Below are 19,273 nucleotides of genomic sequence, written 5' to 3' on the forward strand. Positions count from 1 at the left end.
ATAAGCCATACATACACATAACTTAAGTACCAAAATGAGAGGAGAAACACATTGAGGGAGAAGCAAAATTTGAAGTAATAATGGCTAAGAATTGTCCAAAACTGATGAAAGACATTAACTTAAAGATTCAAGAAACTCAGCAAAATCCAAACAGGAAATACATAAAGAAAACCACACCTGGGCACATCATAGTCAAACTGTTGAAAATCAAAGCAAGGACTAAATTTTTAAAGAAGCCAGAGGACATTCAGGTTTGTTTCCATGTCTCGGCTATTGTGAATAATGCTGCAATGTACATGGGAGAGCAAGTATCTCTTCAAGATCCTGATTTTAATTCCTTTGGAGAAATACCCAGAGGTGGGATTGCTGGATCATATGGTATTGGGTTGGCCAAAAGGTTCATTTGGGTTTTTCCATAAGATGTTACAGAACAATAGTTCTGTTTTTAGTTTTCTGAGAACCTTCCATACTGTTTTCCAAAATGGCTGTCCCAATTTGCGTTTCCACTAACAGTGCACAAAGGTCCCTTCTTTCCGTATCTGGTTTTGATTTGCATTTCCCTGATAATTAGTGATGTTGAGAATGTTTTCATATACCTGTTGGCCATTTGTGTATCTTCTTTGGAAAAAAATGTCTATTTAGGTTCTTTGCCCTTTTTAAATCAGTTTTTTCTTTCTTTCTTTTGCTATTGAGTTGTATGATTTCCTCTGATGTTTTAGAAATTAATATGCATACATAAAATTAATCCAGCTATTCACATACACTTGGTACAATTTAATGTATGGCTGTTACATCTCAATCAAAAGAAGGAAATGCAATGAACTTGTGCTAGCCCACTGGATAGACTAGTGACCTAACCTTTGGCCAGTCCCTTCTTTGTTGTGAATAGTATTTTCTTCAGAGAGGTGTTTTTCATAGATCAAAGAATCCTTAGGAAGTCTAACAAAATAAATAGTTTACCTGTCCTGGAAGAGTGCCATTTGTCAAAGTTCATTAAGTGTTTGTTGGTTTGTTTTAAGTTTTTATTTATTTATTTATTTATGGCTGTGTTGGGTCTTCGTTTCTGTGCGAGGGCTTTCTCTAGTTGTGGCAAGTGGGGGCCACTCTTCATCGCGGTGCGCGGGCCTCTCATCATCGCGGCCTCTCTTGTTGCGGAGCACAGGCTCCAGACGCGCAGGCTCAGTAATTGTGGCTCACGGGCCTAGTTGCTCCGCGGCACGTGGGATCTTCCCAGACCAGGGCTCGAACCCGTGTCCCCTGCATTGGCAGGCAGATTCTCAACCACTGCGCCACCAGGGAAGCCCTATCTATTTTATCTATAGTAGTGTGTATACGTTAATCCCAAACTCCTAATCATTATGGGGTTTTTTTTAAGAGTAAAGAAATATTTTTAAAGCTTTCATTATTTAAACATCTATACTGATGTATTTACAGGTGAAATGGTATGTTTTCAATTTTCTTCAAAATATCCGCTTAGAAGTGAAGGCATAGGTGAAACAGGACACGGGGGACACCAGAAGGGAAGCGGATTTTTGGAAGGAAAGGGCGAGGAAACGGAAAAAGAAGTAGTCACGGAGGATTTGAGAACCCAGAGAAAATAGAAGGTAATTACACACGTCTCACCACTAGAGGTCGCACAAGAAACATTCTTTAATGCCCTGCGCGCCCCGCTGAACCCGGGCTGGTGCTGGTCCGCCCAAATCATCTGTCTTAACTCGGCATCCCCCGCAAAAGAAGAGCCTGAGACGAGGGCTTATATGCAGGTGCTTTGTTTGGGGGAAAAGTCAGAGCGAAAAGATGTGCGGGAACTAGGAAGAATCAAAGAGGGAAAACCAATCCAAGGCTGGACTATTGAGCTGGTTCCCACTTTAACAACAGTGCAAGAGTAATTCTGGGGGTCTTTTGAGGAATCACGTAGGATGTACCCAGAACAGTCCCAACAGAGAACAGGAGGCTGGGGCTTGAGGCTGGGGCTTTTACTCACTGGCTCCCATCACCCCTCGGTCAAGGGCTGCTGAGAGGGTTTAATTCCTTCCCACTGTCAGGTTTGTATGGATGGATGGATGGCCAGAGTGAATGGCCATGTGGGCTCCTGCAGGCAGCCTACCTACAACAGCAGAGAAATTCTGGGGTGAAACGTGAGATTAAAAGTATTTTTATAATCAGTTTTTTATTAATTTGTGTGAATAAACTCAGGTTATACACAGCTGAAGTAAATAAAAAGAACTAGAAGGTGAGTAGAGAAAAAAAAAATCCAAAGTGGAGCGTGGAGTATAAAAAGAAGGAATATTAAAAAAAATAATGGAGGGGCTTCCCTGGTGGCGCAGTGGTTAAGAATCCGCCTGCCAATTCAGGGGACACGGGTTCGAGCCCTGGTCCAGGAAGACTCCCACAGGCTGCGGAGCGACTGAGCCCGTGCGCCGCAACTACTGAGCCTGCGCTCTAGAGCCTGTGAGCCACAACTACTGAAGCCCGCGAGCCTAGAGCCCGAGCTCCGCAACAAGAGAAGCCACCGCAATGAGAAGCCCGCGCACCGCAACGAAGAGTAGCCGCAACTCTCCGCAACTAGAGAAAGCCCGCGCGCAGCAACAAAGACCCAACGAAGCCAAAATAATAATAATAATAATAACGGAGTAGGAAATAGAGGAGGCAGAGTGAAAATGTTTAACTTCCCCAAGGAGAATAGATAGCTCTGAGGAGCTGCTCTGGACAAGCACGGTTTCAGCAGTTTTCTTCCTTGTCGGAAGAAAGAACATCAGACAGGGAGTACATTCCTTCAGAGTAAAAAGACAAACAGAAAACCGATCAGCACACACAGGGAGTCAGTATGGCCTTGGCTCCCAGGAAGGGAATCTTATAATCGGAATACCATCACTGGCGTCCGGGTGAGGAGGCGCTTAATCTTTATCTTTAAAAAGGACACGCTTGGGCTTCCCTGGTGACGCAGTGGTTGAGAATCCGCCTGCCAATGCAGGGGACACGGGTTCGAGCCCTGGTCTGGGAAGATCCCACATGCCGCGGAGCAACTAGGCCCGTGAGCCGCAACTACTGAGCCTGCGCGTCTGGAGCCCGTGCTCCGCAACAAGGGAGGCCGCGACAGTGAGAGGCCCGCGCATCGCGATGAAGAGTGGCCCCCGCTTGCCGCAGCTGGAGAAAGCCCTCGCACAGAAACGAAGACCCAACACAGCCAAAAATAAAATATAAAAAAATATAAATAAATACATAAAAGATTACTATTTAAAAAAAAAAGGACACGCTTTACTTCTGGTCAATGCACCCTTTTCTTTAATGATTAAAGCAGATGTACACTGTATGTTTGATAGGCCATAAACAGGCTATTCTTGTTCGCATCAAATTCAGATTAAATCATCTATAAGCCAAAATGACTTCCCCATTCCTCAATATGTGAGCATTTCTTCCATCACTTGTAAAAACGACTTCATCTTGGGGCTTCCCTGGCGGTCCAATGGTTAGGGCTCCGCGCTTCCAATGCAGGGGTCACGGGTTCAATCCCTGGTCTCAGAACTAAGATCCCGCAAGCGAGGCTGTGTGGCCAAAACAAAAACAAACAAAAAAACTTCATCTTTGTCAACAAGTGGATTTGGAATCATAGCTAACCACTACCCAACAGGGAGGTAGGTCGTGAAAAGACAAGAGGCAGGGGGACTCAAGAGGGAAACTGGGGAACCTCCATTATGTCGGTTTTGGCCCTTTTCCGGCACAGATTTTAAAACCCTTCCTTTCCTTGGAAAGTGGCTGTCGTCTCCAGCGGTGCAGGGAGGCGCGCTGGCTTCCAAGCCTGGGAACTTCCTGGCGGTGGGGGGCGGGGAACGGGGTGAGTGGGTAGGGGGCGGGGACAGGGAGAGGCAGAGGCTGGGAGGCCGGATGGACGCCATCAGGTCCGGCTGTCTCCAGGATCTGGAGCGTCTGGCGGGGAGAGTTCTGCAGGAAATGCAAATCTGCTGAGGGCGGGGTCAGTTCCTGGGAGGACTCCCGGGGGCGGGCAAGGGTGCTGGTATCGGGATTCCCTTCCTGCTTGGTTCCTTCTCCTCCTCCTCCCCTTCCTTAAACCGTCCATTTTGAGGAGGGGGGATCAGGAAGCAGGTGCAAAATGCCTGGGCAAGATAGAACTCGGTCTTGATCCTTCCAGTTGGGGGAGAGGGAGCTCGCTATTTTTATTTATTTATTTCAGTATTATTTTTACAGTTCTATCCCCTCGCATCTGCAGCCCTGCAACCCTCTAGTACTGGAATGAGCGCTTGCCATCCGCAGCTTGGACACGTCTAGGAACCTGTGCTGGAGAAATGGTAATTTTCCCGGGTTGCTGCACGAGTCCACACCCAGGGTGGGGCCGGGTCGCCTTCCGGGGAGTTGGGAGCAGCTGCCTGCAAACTCCAGATTGTCTCCGCTCGGGAGGAGAGCGGAAGCCACGAGTGGCCCAGGCGTGGAACCCCAAATGCGCCCTTCACCTTGCCCCAGGGAGAAGGGGCTCCCCCGCGCCCGGGCTGCAACCTTGCAGGACGTCCCAGTCTGTCCCTGGGCGCCCGCTGCGCTTGCGGGCGTTGTGTTATTTGAATCCACACATGTGTCGGGGTCCGTTGTGATGAGAGTGAGCTGCAAAATTCCGGGCACGAACAGATTGAAAGGATGCCCACTGGGTTCTCTTCTCCTGGAGAAAGGGCTTCGGGGCCTGAGTTGGGTCCGATGGACACATTCTGTCTCGCGTGTGAGCGGAGAGCTCCGTAGAGGGCGGTTATAAGAGGCCAAGTTGAAGGGGAAGTGACGGGAGGTGGGAGGTGTCAGGATCAAACCGCGTGGTCTGAACAAGTTGCATGTTTGTCGTTGATGTTCTCCAGTGACGTCTGGCTCACGGGAAGCTCCGGGCACCGGTGTGGGTGTGTTTCATCTGCCCGATGTTTTTCTTCTACCTGCTCACCTGAGCTGACCCAGAATTATGCGTTCTTTTTCTTTCTTTCTCCCCCCTCCCCCCTGCATTTTCCCAAGCTAACATGCCTGAGATCACCAGGGACAAAACTGGAACCCTGGTTGTATTGGCTTATTACTAGGAGGGAGATTGACCCCGGGGGAACTTGCCAAATAAAGGAAGGGATGGGATCGTGATGAGATTGAGGGAAGGGTGGAGTTCAACGTAAATTTAAATGAAGCCCTGCTTAGAAAGACTCTGGTTGGGAAATATGCCAAGAGGTTATCATCAGGTGTGGCTGTTTCCTTGGAAACTAAAAGGTCTAGATAGATGTGGAATGTTGTATTCCAAATTCCTTTTCTGAAACTCCACCCCTGAGTTGCAGACTGAGGCTGCTTCTTTGTCGAAGTGACTTAGATTACCCCAGGCAAGAGTGGGAGGTCCTTTCCTACTGATATGATGTCAAATATCAACTTCTGTAAAAAATATATATATATATATTTATTTATTTATTTATTTGGTTGCACTGGGTCTTCATTGCAGCTCGCGGGCTCCTTAGTTGTGGCATGCATGTGGGACATAGTTCCCTGACCAGGGATCGAACCCCTGCCCCCTACATTGGGAGCTCGGAGTCTTAACCACTGCACCACCAGAGAAGTCCCTGAAACCTTTTCTTAATTTTCTCTTTTTTATTGAGATGTAGTTGATTTATAATATTAATTTCAGATGTACAACATAGTGATTCAAAACTTTTATAAATTATACTCCATTTACAGTTGTTGTAAAATATTGGCTATATTCCCTGTGCTGTACAATATATCCTTGTAGCTTATTTACTTTGTACATAGTAGTTTGTACCTCTTAATCCTCTATCCTTATCTTGCCCCTCCCCTCTCCACACTGGTAACCACTAGTTTGGTCACTATATTCATGAGTCTGTTTCTTTTTTGTTATATTGACTAGTTTGTTTGATTTTTTTAGATTTCACATGTAAGTGATAACATACACTATTTGTCTTTCTCTGTCTGACTTATTTCACTTAGCATAATGCCCTCCAGGGCCATCCATGTTGTTGCAAATGGCAAAATTTCATTCTTTTTTATGGCTGTGTAATATTCCATCGTATATATGGGGACCACATCTTTATCCACTTATCTGTCGATGGACACGTAGGTTGCTTCCATATCTTGGCTTCAAATAGCAACATTTTTGACAGGTTCATTTTTAGAGAATGAAGTTTCTCAGTGAATAGTAAGAAAGACAAACAAACAAAAAACTTGCTTTTGACTTTGCAGCAGGCTTTCATTGGAGTCTGATATTTCCACCTGATGAATGGCTCATTTCATATTGTGAGGGCTGCCTCTAATCTCTAGCTTGCCCAAGCATTTAATAACTTTATAATTATTTGAGTGCCATGTTTCTTTTGTTTTGTGAACACCCTGAGTTAATGTGAACTCCAGAGTAGTGAATACAAGGGAATATTGGGACCCAACATAAATATTTGAATTTTTTGATACCAAAGTAGTATGGTTGCGTACTTCTTATGAAATGGAATCACTATTTTTAAGAAGATGTGGCAATACAGCTCCTTCTGGAAGAACGCCTGACTTCTCACAAGTTATTTGTGCTCGGAGAGAATTTTAAGATGTAAAGGCCATGAAATCTTTCAAATAGAAGGAAATTCCGATTTTAGCTGGAAAATAGGACTTCAAAGTAAAAAGTCAAAATCAACTATACTTCGATGAAAAATAAAGTAAAAATTTTAAAAATAAATAAAATAAAAATCCCTTGAAAAATTCATTTAAAAAAAAAGTAGGGCTTCCCTGGTGGCGCAGTGGTTGAGAATCCGCCTGCCAATTCAGGGGACACGGGTTCGAGCCCTGGTCTGGGAAGATCCCACATGACGCGGAGCGGCTGGGCCCGTGAGCCACAACTACTGAGCCTGCGCGTCTGGAGCCTGTGCTCCGCAACAAGAGAGGCCGCGATAGTGAGAGGCCCGCGCACCGCGATGAAGAGTGGCCCCCGCTTGCCGCAACTAAAGAAAACCCTCACACAGAAACGAAGACCCAACACAGCCATAAATAAAATAAAATAAATAAATAAAAATTAAAATGGAGATTTCTTTAAAAAAAAAAGTAAAAAAACAAGTGGTAAGTTATTTCATTGTAAACTGGATTTCGTTTAATGATTCATTTTCTGAATATGTAGTAGATCAATGTGTTTTTAAAAATGGAATGATTAGGGCAAACCTTGAAATCCTTCCTCCATCCTGCTTTAGTTCACCCTGTTCATAGCTCCTGGCCACCCAGAAGGAACCACATTTATAGATCCGTATGTATCTTTTCCTCACTTTCCCTTTATTTCATAAAAATGAGCTTGTTATACACTCTTCCACAGCTAATATAAGGGGTAGTTGTTATAGATTTTTAACGACTTGAGTGACCAAATATAACATGTGGATCTTGTTTGGGAGACGGCCTAGGTATTTGCTTCTATAAAAGCATTACTGCTTGTAGTCCTCAGTGTGATACTGTCTGATTACGTTTTTAAAGATGCCTCGTGCTTTAGAGATTATGATGCCAGTATGTAAGCATGAAATGCTATGATATCTGGAGCTTTGTTTACAATAACACAATAGGAGATTGCGTACTATTTTGTACCCCTAAACTTTTTAAAGAATGGAGTGGTTGTAAAAATTACATGGCAGAATAAGTATACTAACATTAGTCTTTAACATGTGACTTTATGAAAAACTTCCTAAAGACAAGAGTACTTAAAACTTGAACCCACCTCCCTTTTGTTCATGGCATTGGCAGGTTGAAGTCACCGGGTTGGTGTGATAGAAAGTCCCAGCTATGGATCTGTGTGTGGTTAAAAGTTAGACCTCAGGATGTGATTAGATTAGGGTGAACATTGTTGCAATGGTACTTCTTAGGTGGTATAAACACAATGGCTCTGACCCCACTGTGGGCAGGGCTAAAATCTAGCCGTAGTTTCAGGTGGGGAGAGAGTTCTGTTCCCACTTCTTAAAGCTGTGATAGGCCAGCAAGTAATGAGCAAAGTGATGCATTTATACTCTGCAAATAACCCCATCCCCTTCATATTTTTACCCTCATATCTTAGCATCCATTAACGTTTGTTTCTTGAATCAGTTATTTTATTTGGGTGGCAAACTGGTGGGTTTTAAAAGTGATTGTTTCTTCTAAGCGTTTAGCTGAAATTCTGCAAAGTTTTCTCTCCTCAACAAGGGCTCTTCAGTTACTCCCAAATAACGTTCCTGCTAGAAAGGCAGAGTAAAGACTTAATTCTGCCTCTTTTTTTTTTATTGAAGTATAGTTGATTTACAATGTTATGTCAATTTCTGCTGCACAGCAAAGTGACTCAGATATATATATATGTAAAAGCATTACTATAAAAGAATATATATATGTCTTCTTTTCCATTATGGTTTATCACAGGATACCGAATATAGTTCTCTGTGCTATACAGTAGGACCTTGTTGTTTATCCATTCTATATATAATAGGTTACATCTGCTAATCCCAAACTCCCAATCCACCCCTCCCTCCCCCAAGATAACCACAAGTCTGTTCTCTATGTCCATGAGTCTGTTTCTGTTTCATAGTTAAGTTCATTTGTGTCATATTTTAGGTTCCACATATAAGTGATATCATATGGTATTTGTCTTTCTCTTTCTGACTTACTTCACTTAGTGTGGTAATCTCTAGTTGCATCCATGTTGCTGCAACGGGCATTATTTCATTCTTTTTTATGACTGAGTAGTACTCCATTGTATATACGTACCACATCTTCATTATCCATTCATCTGTAGGTGGACACTTAGGTTGTTTCCTTGTACTGGCTATTGTGTTAATTCTGCCTCTTGATTAAGTGATTTTTGTCTCCAAAAGTGAGAAATGCTCTCTTTTTTCCCCCTTTGGCTTTCCCTTTTGGGGTATCATTATGAGTGTCTGTATTTTTAGTATTCAGTGTGTTTCAATCAACTGCGATTTTGTGGTTCAGAATATCCTAAATTGGGCCATTGGAAGACCTCTGCAGCTGGCCTCTGCATTTTCATAACGCAGGGAAGACTGGTATCTCTGCCGACTGGCACCTCAAGAGATCTCTGACTCATATTTTGTATTTCCTGTTCCTGCATCAGCCGTTTCTCTTTGCTTCCTTCTTTTTTTTTTTTTTTTTTTTTCACAAGAAAGTTTTTAGCAGCTTTATTTATAATATACACAACATAGAAATGCTCTAAAAGTCCACTAATAGGAGACTGGGTAATCAAACTGTGACAGAATCACAAAATACAAGTCTAGACAACAACTACAAAACAAGCAAAACAAGTAGCAATTGATTCATGAAGCAACGTGGATGCTTCTAAAATACAAAGTAGTGTATACTGAGTATTACTAACATCACAAAATTTCAAAGAAGGCAAAATAATCCATGGTGGAAAAATAAAGTATAACCATGTTGCCTTGGAGGAGCATGGGTTATCTGGGAAGAGGCATGCAGGAAATTTCTGGGGTGATGTTATGGTGTCTATCCTGATAGGAGTTTGGGTTAACAGATGCATACATCTGTCAAAATGCATTAAGTGGTGTAAGTAAGTTTGCTGAATTTCACCCTATGTAAATTTTACCTGAGAAAACTGTAAACAAACATTAAATTCCTATCGGTGATATGTCTGCTAATATGTTTAGGGATGAAGTTTACTGATTTTGTCAGCCTATGTTGAAATGTATCTAAGTAGAAGAGGAATTGATGAATGTATGGATAAAGGACTGAATAGACAGATAGATATGTGAACTAAATATACTAAAAATAGTTTTTGCAGAATCTTGGTAATAGGTATATGGGTGTTCATTGGGAAATTTTCAAAATTTTCTAATGTTTTAAAATTTTTCATAATAAAATGCAAAAAAACAAAAAAGAGCAGTAAGAATTATCAATTATCAATAAAAAATTAATCCCATATCAATCAACATAAGGAAAATACTGGAACATCAATTATTAGTACTGTAATTAAGATATTTCAGACATTGTAGGTATTGCATTAAATATGGAAGTGCAAAGCCCTATATATATATAATACATATATTTGAACATCACAAGGTAACATAATAGTTATTTGAATTAGTAAAATAATGTCCATACATAAAATAACTAGTGATACAATGTAAATTAATTCTTCTAAGCATTTTTTTCTGCGTAGACTGGCTGGGGAAATAAGAAATTGTGTGTATGTGTTTCATGCTGGTATTTTACCATAAATCCAACATTTTTTTACCTTTCAAAAGTTTATATCTGAATCTTCTTAGACTAAAAATCTGGCTTCCTAAAAAAGATTAACATAGGGGGTATGATAGGGAGGGTGGGAGGGAGACGCTGGAGGGAGGAGATATGGGGATATGTGTATATGTATAGCTGATTCACTTTGTTATAGGGCAGAGACTAACACACCATTGTAAAGCAATTATACTCCAATAAAGATGTTTAAAAAAAAAAAGATGAACATAATCCCTTTGCCTGATCCTGCAATGCATATAAAATATTTACAAGAAGCAGTGCCAATATTACTTTTGTCAGTAAAGCCACCACGTGGGAGGTATGATTTTCTTTCTTTTTTTGAACAGTAGAATATTACATGGTAAGGTTGGAGAGTCCCTCGAATTAACTTTTTACTCCAAGTGGTCAACCTGCCAGCTTGATATACACTTCATTTATTTCCATGTTTCCATTTTCGGGATTGTTTTCTTATTTTCGAATATATAAACATTACCTGGTTCCCCAATAAAATCTATATAACAAGGTTATATTTAGACATGTCTTATTTTTGTTCCTTCTCTTCCACCCTGTTCCTTACTGATAAGTCTGTGGTTTTGCGGTATATGTTCAGTGTCTTTTTTTTCTTTTCACTTAAAATCTAAAATATATACCCCGAAACCATGTGATATCACTTTATATCCATATATAAGAAATCTTACTCATTCCATCTGTATAGTGCTTCATTTTTGTGGCTGCATCATGGAATTTTAAACATTCTCATTTATTAAATATTTGGGGTGGTTTCCAATCTTTTGCTATTGTAAATAACCTTCAGTAAATAATTATGTGCATATATCATTTGGCTTTTAGAGTATAATCCCATGAGTGCAAATGCTGGATCGAGGAATGAATGCATACAAAATGTTGGTAAATTGTGCCTAATTTGCTTTCCAACTGGGGGCAGGGCGGGCAAATTTATAGACAACTTGCCTCTCCTCGGCTTGTAGACACGTCACTCTAGTCTGTATATCGCCCATCACTGGGTGACGTGTGTCTTCCCCTCCTGTGTCTGTGTCCAGATTTCTTTCTGTGAAGACACCGGTCATTGGATTAGGGTCCATCCTACTCTAGTGTGACCTCATCTTAACTCGTTTACATCTTCAAAGGGCCTCTTTCCAAATCAGGTCACTTTCACAGGCCCTGGCATGTTGGATTTCAACACACCTTTGTGAGGGGACACGATTCAACTCATGACAGTCCGTACCCCACTGAGCCAAAATGGGTGTGTTGTTTAGGACTCGGTGACCTTCGAAGATGTGGCAGTGAACTTCACCAAGGAGGAGTGGGCCCTGCTGGACCCTGCACAGAGGAAACTCTACAGAGATGTGATCCTGGAGAACTGCAGGAACCTGGCCTATGTGGGTGAGGATGCCCCTTCCTGCACTTGGTCACGGATAGGGCCAGTGTGAGTCAGGCCCCTCCCGTGTTCCAGAACACGGCCCCTGCCCCCAAGTGGCAGACATAATTTCCCCCATGACACTGGGAATCTGTCCTTTGCATTCCATTTTTCTTCTGTTTATGGTTAATAAGCTTTGGGGGATCCTTATGGGGTAAACATGGAGCACAGAGTTTTAGTGCATTCTTGAGAAAAGTGGAGATTCAGTGCATCCATGAGAAATTCACTTGCTGGGAATTCCCTGGCGATCTAGTGGTTAGGACTCCATGGTTTCACTGCCGAGGGCCCAAGTTCAATCCCTGTCGGGGAACTAAGATCCCACAAGCCATGTGGCAAGGACAAATAAATAAATAAACCCTTTACTCATATTTATTTATTTATTTATTTTACATTTATTTTTGGCTGCGTTGGGTCTTTGTTGCTGCTCATGAATTTTCTCTAGTTGAGGCGAGCAGGGGCTTAGTTGCGGTACGCAGGCTTCTCACTGCGGTGGCTTCTCTTGCTGTGGAGCACGGGCTCTAGGCACATGGGCTTCAGTAGTTGTGGTGCACAGGCTCAGTAGTTGTGGCTCACAGTCTTAGTTGCTTCGCGGCATGTGGGATCTTCCCAGACCAGGGCTCGAACCCGTGTCCCGTGCATTGGCAGGCGGATTCTTAACCACTGCGCCACCAGGGAAGTCCACACTCTTGGCATTCTTGACCATACCCTCAGTCTCTGCAGAACCATTTCTTAGCATCTTGCAGTGTATGTTGAACTGCTGTTCTTACCATAGTCAAGCTCCTGGTACATTCCAAATTCCAATGCCTCTCTCTGCTTCTCTGCTTGCTCCCTCTTGCTTTCTTCCCTTTCCCATTTTCCTTATATACGTTAAGGGAACATTTGAAAAGAGATCCACACGGGCATTTGCCTGCTTTATCGTCTCCAGCCCACCTTTACTTTCAACAAAGAACTGACTTTTGCACCACTTCATTTCAGATTGGGCAACTCGACATCAAACCAAAGACTTAATCCCTCAGCAGGACATTCTTGCTAAAAAGCCATTTCAGGAAGCGAACAGAGTGTGTCTGGTGAGCAGCAGGTCCCGCCTCTCCGCTTTAGGAAAAGACTGGAAGTCCCATCAAATGAAGGAGCTGTGCAAGCAGAGGGGGCAAAAACTGAAGCAAGTTGCAGCCGCCCACGAGAAAGATGCGTCTCCAGTTGCAATCTGTGAATATCGTGAAACAAGGGACAGCTCTAAACCTGGCCCGAAGCTTGTGCCTTCACAGAGAGATTCCATGAGAAAACATATCCCAAGATGTGACTCAGAGATTCTGAAACAAATTCTCCTCTTAACCAGTAATCCAAAAATCTGCAGAGACAACAAAGATGACAGAGTCTTGGGGCAGAAAATGCCATTGATGCCGTGCATGAGAACTCAGACAGAGCCGAAATCAAACACGTGGATTGACAATCAGAACGACATGCTTCATTTACGTGATGAAATGTACATGGGGGTGAGCATCCGTGAATGCAATCCATGTAGAAAAGCCTTAGGGGAAGACATCTCCCTTAGGACACACGGGACTCATGTTAAAGAGAAAACTCATGACTCTCACCAGTGGGAAAACACCTTCTTAAATAGCTCTATCCCTGCTGGGCAGATGCAGCCCTACACATCAGAGACAAATAATGAGAATAATCAAAGTGGGAGAACATTTGTCCATGTTCCAAATTCTGATTCTCACAGGAGAACTTCGATGGGAGGGAAAAGCTATAAATGTGGCAACTGTGGGAAAGCCTTTGTGTATCACTCATCGCTTAGGAAACACATGGAAATTCACACTGGAGAGAAGCCCTACGAATGTAAGAATTGTGGGAAAGCCTTTAGGTATTTCTTACATCTTAATAAACATTTAAGAAATCACATTGTGAAGACCTTTGTATGTCAGGAATGTGGGAAAACCTTCAATAAATCCTGAAAGCTTAATGAACATATCAGGATTCACACTGGAGAGAAACCCTATAAATGTAAAGAATGTGGAAAAGGCCACACTAATTCTTCAAGACTTAAAAACCATCTAAAGACTCACAGTGGAGAGATGCCCTGTGGATGAAAGAAATGGAGAGAAACCTTCACTAATTTTCTCAAAATACTGAATGCGTAAGGAGGACATATTGGAAGGGAGCTCAGTGAATGAATGAACGTGGGAAAGTCTTCTCTGAACTCTCAGATCTTACGGAAATGTGAGAATTCACGTTTTGGGGTTTTTTTTTTTTTTTTTTCCAGTGCCCCACTGCTAGCGGGATCTTAGTTCCTCAACCAGGGATTGAACCCACGCCCTCGTCAGTGAAAGCACGGAGTCCTAGCCACTCTACCGCTAGGGAATTCCCAAGAATTCACATGTTAAATTCAAAGGAGGGACTTCCCTGGTGGCCCAGTGGTTAAGACTCCGTGCTCCCAATGCAGGGGGCCCGGGTTCGATCCCTGGTCAGGGAACTAGATCCCACATACCGCAACTAAAAGATCCCGCATGCCACAACTGAAGATCCCACACGCAGCAATGAAGATCCCAGGTGCCGCAACTAAGACCCAGCGCAGCCAAATAAATATAAAATAAAATAAATTCAAAGGAACCCTGTGAAAGTGAGGTCTATGGAATGTTTTTAATCTACATTCATCTTTACTAGACACCCGTCCTCACCCTGGAGAGAAACCCTGTGGATCTAAGGAATATGGAAAAGCCTTCAATGTTGTCTCAAATGTACAAAAACTCACACTGCAGGACTTACCTGGTGGTCCAGTGGTTAAGACTCCATGCTTCCACTGCAGGGGGCGTGGGTTCAATCCCTGGTTGGGGAACTAAGATCCCACATGCCGCACAGCCAAAAAAAAAAAAACCAAAACAAAACCAAACAAAAGAAGTGCATTTCTCAGATTTTTCTCATAACCGATGGTGGGCAAGGCTTATCGCCCTGGCCAGTGAAGGCACTGGTTTGGATTCCTAGAGTGTTGTTGGAAAGGAGAGAATGTTCTTCACTCTTTCTCTTTTTCCAAGTTCCCTTTTCTCTCTTTCCTTGTTGCTCTCTGGAAATTGGGTGACATTCCCTGAGTTAGCAAAAGCAACTTTAGGATCATTGGAATGAAGGTCATGGCCCCAATAACTCAACCCTCAAATACAAGATTTCTCACTCTTGTATTTGAATGGCATATTTGGGGGTGTCCATGGCTGCAGTAGACCATATTTCTAGATTTATTACATGAAGCAAACCCCCGGTTTGGTTAAGAAGCATTTCAGGGGAGTTTTTTGTGTGTTTTTAAAAATAAGTAGAAGCTTTTATTTATTTATTTATTTAATTTTATTTTTGGCCGTGCCGTGAGGCTTGTGGGATCTTAGTTCCCCAACCAGGGATCAAACTCCAGGCCCCCTGCAGTGGAAGCACAGAGTCTTAACCACTGGACCGCCAGAGAATTCTGGGGGAGATGTTATAACTCAGAGTTAAATGCAAAATGATAAAGTTAGTGTGTGGCCACTTTTTTGTAATTCCTCCTGTGTTTCAAGATACCGTACATTTGTTTGGTGTTGGGTGGGCTCAGGATTCAGTATTTGAATGGTCAAGCTTCTTAAGAGTGTTTCACAATCTCTTACTAACAACGTGTTTTACTCACTGAGCAAGTTTATAATAAAATATCCCACTCTAAAAGTAGATTCTCAAAGTCTTGCAGTTTTGTCAATTCTTGCTTAATGTATTTGGAAACAATGCTATTAGATGCATAGGAGATTGGGCATTTTCTTTATTAAAGGTGAGTTTTCTTTCTAGTCTATGTTTTAACCATCTTTTCTACCAACAATGATTTTTTTGTTCATTCATATAATAAGGCTGAAAGTTTATGTGCTCCTTACCATGAGCGAGTATTTACATATATCACCTTATTTATTACTCCACAGATAAACACTTCTAACATTTTCTTTTTTTTTTTAATATTTATTTATTTATTTTTGTCTGTGTTGGGTCTTCGTTTCTGTGCGAGGGCTTTCTCCAGTTGCGGCAAGCGGGGGCCACTCTTCATCGCGGTGCGCGGGCCTCTCACTATCGCGGCCTCTCTTGTTGCGGAGCACAGGCTCCAGACGCGCAGGCTCAGTAGTTGTGGCTCACGGGCCTAGTCGCTCCGCGGCATGTGGGATCTTCCCAGACCAGGGCTCGAACCCACGTCCCCTGCATTAGCAGGCAGACTCTCAACCACTGCGCCACCAGGGAAGCCCAACACAGTGGTTTTAAACAACACAAAGTTACCTTACATTTCTGGTGGTCAGAAGTCCAAAATGGGTCTCATTGGGTTACAATCAAGGTGTCCACAGGGCTATGTTCTTTTCTGGAGGCTCTAGGGGAAAATCCATGTTCTTGCCTTTTCCAGCTTCTAGAGGATGCCTGCATCCCTTGACTCCTGATGCCTTCCTTCGCCTTCAAAACCAGCAACAGTGGTTGAGTCCTTCTCTTATCACGTCCCTCTGACCCGTCCCCTTCTGCAGAGTCCTTCCTCTTCCATTTATGAGGACCCTTGTGATTACACTGGGTCCACCTGGGTAATCCATCTCCCCATCTCGAAATCAGCAGATTAGCAACCTTAATTCCATCTGCAACCTTTGTTCCCTTTTGTCATGTAAGGTAACATTCACAGATTCTGGAGATTAGGATGTTGACATCTCTGGGGACTACTCTTCTGTCTACCACAGTACATACATGAAAAGATCAAACATATTAACTGACGAAAAGAAAACCTTCAACACTAGGTTATTTGTGCTTTCAAGACTGTGCTTTTTGTTTGTTTTTTGTTTTGGCCTTGCCACACAGCATGTAGGATCTTAGTTCCCTGACCAGGGATCAAACCCGCATCCCCTGCATTAGAAGCTCAGAGTCTTAACCACTGGACCGCCAGGGAAGTCCAAGACTGTACTATTATTAATCAGATGAATTTTCCTGAGCATCTCCTTTGGCTGTGGAATGTGGTAGACTCTGGGTCTAAATCAGGTCAGCAGATTTTTCTGTAAAGGACCAAAGAGTAAATATGTTAGGCTTTGCCAGCCATATAGCCTCCTGTCTCTCCTGTCCAGCTCTGCCATGATAGCCCAAAGCAGTCATAGACAACGTGTAAACAAGTGAATGTGGCTGAGTTCCGGTGAAATTTATTTATGGACACTGAAATTTGAATTCCATATAATTTTCACATATCTCGAGATATTCTTCTTTTGATTATTTTTTTCCAACCATTTAAAAATGTGAAACCACAGGGAATTCCCTGGCGGTCCAGTGGTTAGGACTCTACTTTCACTGTTGAGGGCCCGGGTTCAATCCCTGGTCGGGGAATTATGATTTTGTAAGCCGCGTGGCGCAGCCAAAAATTTTTTTAAAAATTAAAAAAAGAGCAGATCAGTGGTTGCCTGGGGTTGGAGATGGGACAGGAAATTGACTGCAAGCAGGCAAGAAGGAACTCTGGGGGGTTCATGGGAATGATCTAAAACTGGACGGTGGTGATAATTGCACAGCTCTGTAAATTTATGAAAAACCATTGACTTGTCAATGGCGATGGGTGGATTTTTTTAATTATTAATTTATTTATTTTTGGCTGTGTTGGGTCTTCGTTGCTGCGCGCGGGCTTTCTCTAGTTGCGGTGAGCAGGGGGTACTCTTCGTTGTGGTGCGTGGGCTTCTCGTTGTGGTGGCTTCTCTTGTTGTGGAGCACGGGCAAGGGCTTCAGTCGTTGTGGCACGCGGGCTCAGTAGTTGTGGCGCATGGGCTTAGTTGCTCTGCGGCATGTGGGATCTTCCCAGACCCGGGCTCGAACCCGTTGTCTCCTGCATTGGCAGGTGGATTCTTAACCACTGAGCCACCAGGGAAGTCCCAGTGGGTGGATTTTATAGTCTGTAGATCATACCTTAATGAACCTGTGGAGGAAGAAAGAAAGGAGAGAAAAAAAAGTCACAGGTCCTCTTGGGAGTCAACAGCTGCGTGGCGCCCAAAAGCTCTACTAAGTTCAGCTTTTGGTGTTTTGGGGAAGATCTGGAGGCAAAGGATTCCCCCCCTCCCCGCCCCGGCCTGAGCGAGAAGACTCTCTAGCTTAGTGCTTTCTCCCTCATGCCGGTGGACTTCGTTTCTCAGACTCACTGCTTTTGTCCTAGAATCTGGGTGCATTCAGGCCCCTCCCCATCATCCCCAGACCGTGCAGAAGGAATTGGGGCACTTCCATCCCAAGGGAGCGCTGTGCAGAGGAAAAGGACCCTGGCTGGGAGTCAGAATCCCTGGACTCAACTCTGAGGGGGAAAAAATATGTTTTTTGGGGATTCCCTTCCCCGCCCCATGCCCAGATCCTCAGTTCCTACAGCTGTCAAATGAGAATTTTAAACACTGGGTTTAACAAACATAGGCCCCTTCTAAGTACTTTACAAATATTAACTCATTTAATGCTCACGACAACCCTATGAAGTGGGTGCTATTAGTCCCATTTTGTAGCAGGGGAAACTGAGGCACAGGGAGTCTAAGCAAGCTGCCCAAGGTCACAGCCGGCTGGGGGCGGGCGAGATTCTACCTCGTGCCGTCCTGCACCAGACTAGGTGGGTAGGCTTCCCTGTACTGGTGGGGTCTTGAATTTGGGATCTTGTCCATCCTCCCCCATCAGGATGTGAGCTCTGGGAGGGGGGACCTCGTCTGGTGCACACAGGCATTTAATGAACATTGTGGAATCAAGAAGGGATGAGTGGATATCTTAGGATGGCTACATCCCTTCGTGACCGCCTGCGCCCTCCTGCCGTGCTCTGCTCGGGGAATTCTATTCGTGGTCAAGACGTTTAGTCCTAGTAAACTCGATCCTCGGGGCGAGGTGGGGGGGAGCCCAAGGAAATCACCAGCTTGGGCTGAGTCAGGACGGAGAAAAATCCGCTCACAGCGGGGCACGGGCGCCACCTGGCGGCGGAATTATGCTAAGACAGAGCCGCTGGGAGACCCGGAACGTTTGCTTTGGGTGAAGTGGAATCGGCATCTGAAAGGGAGTTGATATCGGGTGTTATCAGTGGGCACTTGTCTGAAAATCAGTGTGTGATGATGGGTGCCATCTACCAGTGGCTTCCAAACTTTTCTGACCGTGACGCACAGTAGGAAATCATTTCACATCAACATGGTTTCACTAAATACCACCCTGTACTGCATGATGTTTTTTATTCTACTGTATTCCTATTTTTAAATGTTGGTCAGATCCCCTGATCACGCCTTCAGGGATTTCCCCCTCTAACTTCAAGATGAACGGAGCTCAGAGAGGTGAAGACACTTGTCCAAAGCCACACAGGTTGTATGCGACAGTGCCAGTTTCTGCCTCAGTCCTAAAGGAGAGAAATCATTAAATGCTCCAAATTTCACTGCTATTGAGTACAATTTAATTTAGTCCTTTCTCCATTTTGCCAATAAGATTGAGCTGCACTGGTCTGCTGTTTTCTTATTACTGTATAATGTAAATGAATGACATTCCCGAGCTCAGGCTTAAAAAATGCAAGTCTTCTTATGTCACAAAATGAATCTGAGACGGCAATAAAGAGTCTGCATTGAGGTGGCTACCAGTGGCACTCGCAGCATCATTGCCAACACCACTGTCACC

The 19,273-nt window shown here is 43.6% G+C and overlaps 1 protein-coding gene across 13 annotated transcripts in view; it reads left to right on the forward strand.

The window, feature by feature from the left end:
- Positions 1-19,273, forward strand: part of ZNF114 (zinc finger protein 114) — a 35,180-nt gene that overhangs the window by 14,672 nt on the left and 1,235 nt on the right. For 7 of the 13 annotated variants that reach the window (XR_009697878.1, XR_009697883.1, XR_009697882.1 and 4 more), the window contains 3 exons: positions 4,207-4,307; positions 11,493-11,619; positions 12,629-13,909. Coding sequence is in view for 7 of the 13 variants with exons in the window: in XM_061173571.1 (XP_061029554.1) it covers positions 4,305-4,307; positions 11,493-11,619; positions 12,629-13,611 (1,113 nt within the window). In the remaining 6 variants the exon portion in view is untranslated. Of the gene's footprint in view, positions 1-1,452; positions 1,605-4,206; positions 4,308-4,856; positions 5,725-11,492; positions 11,620-12,628; positions 13,910-19,273 lie in introns of those variants that run through there. The other 6 variants (XM_061173572.1, XM_061173575.1, XM_061173574.1 and 3 more) reach the window with 6 other exon arrangements.

The sequence above is a fragment of the Eubalaena glacialis genome, chromosome 18 (assembly GCF_028564815.1).
Source record: "Eubalaena glacialis isolate mEubGla1 chromosome 18, mEubGla1.1.hap2.+ XY, whole genome shotgun sequence".
In the NCBI taxonomy this organism is placed as follows: domain Eukaryota; kingdom Metazoa; phylum Chordata; class Mammalia; order Artiodactyla; family Balaenidae; genus Eubalaena; species Eubalaena glacialis.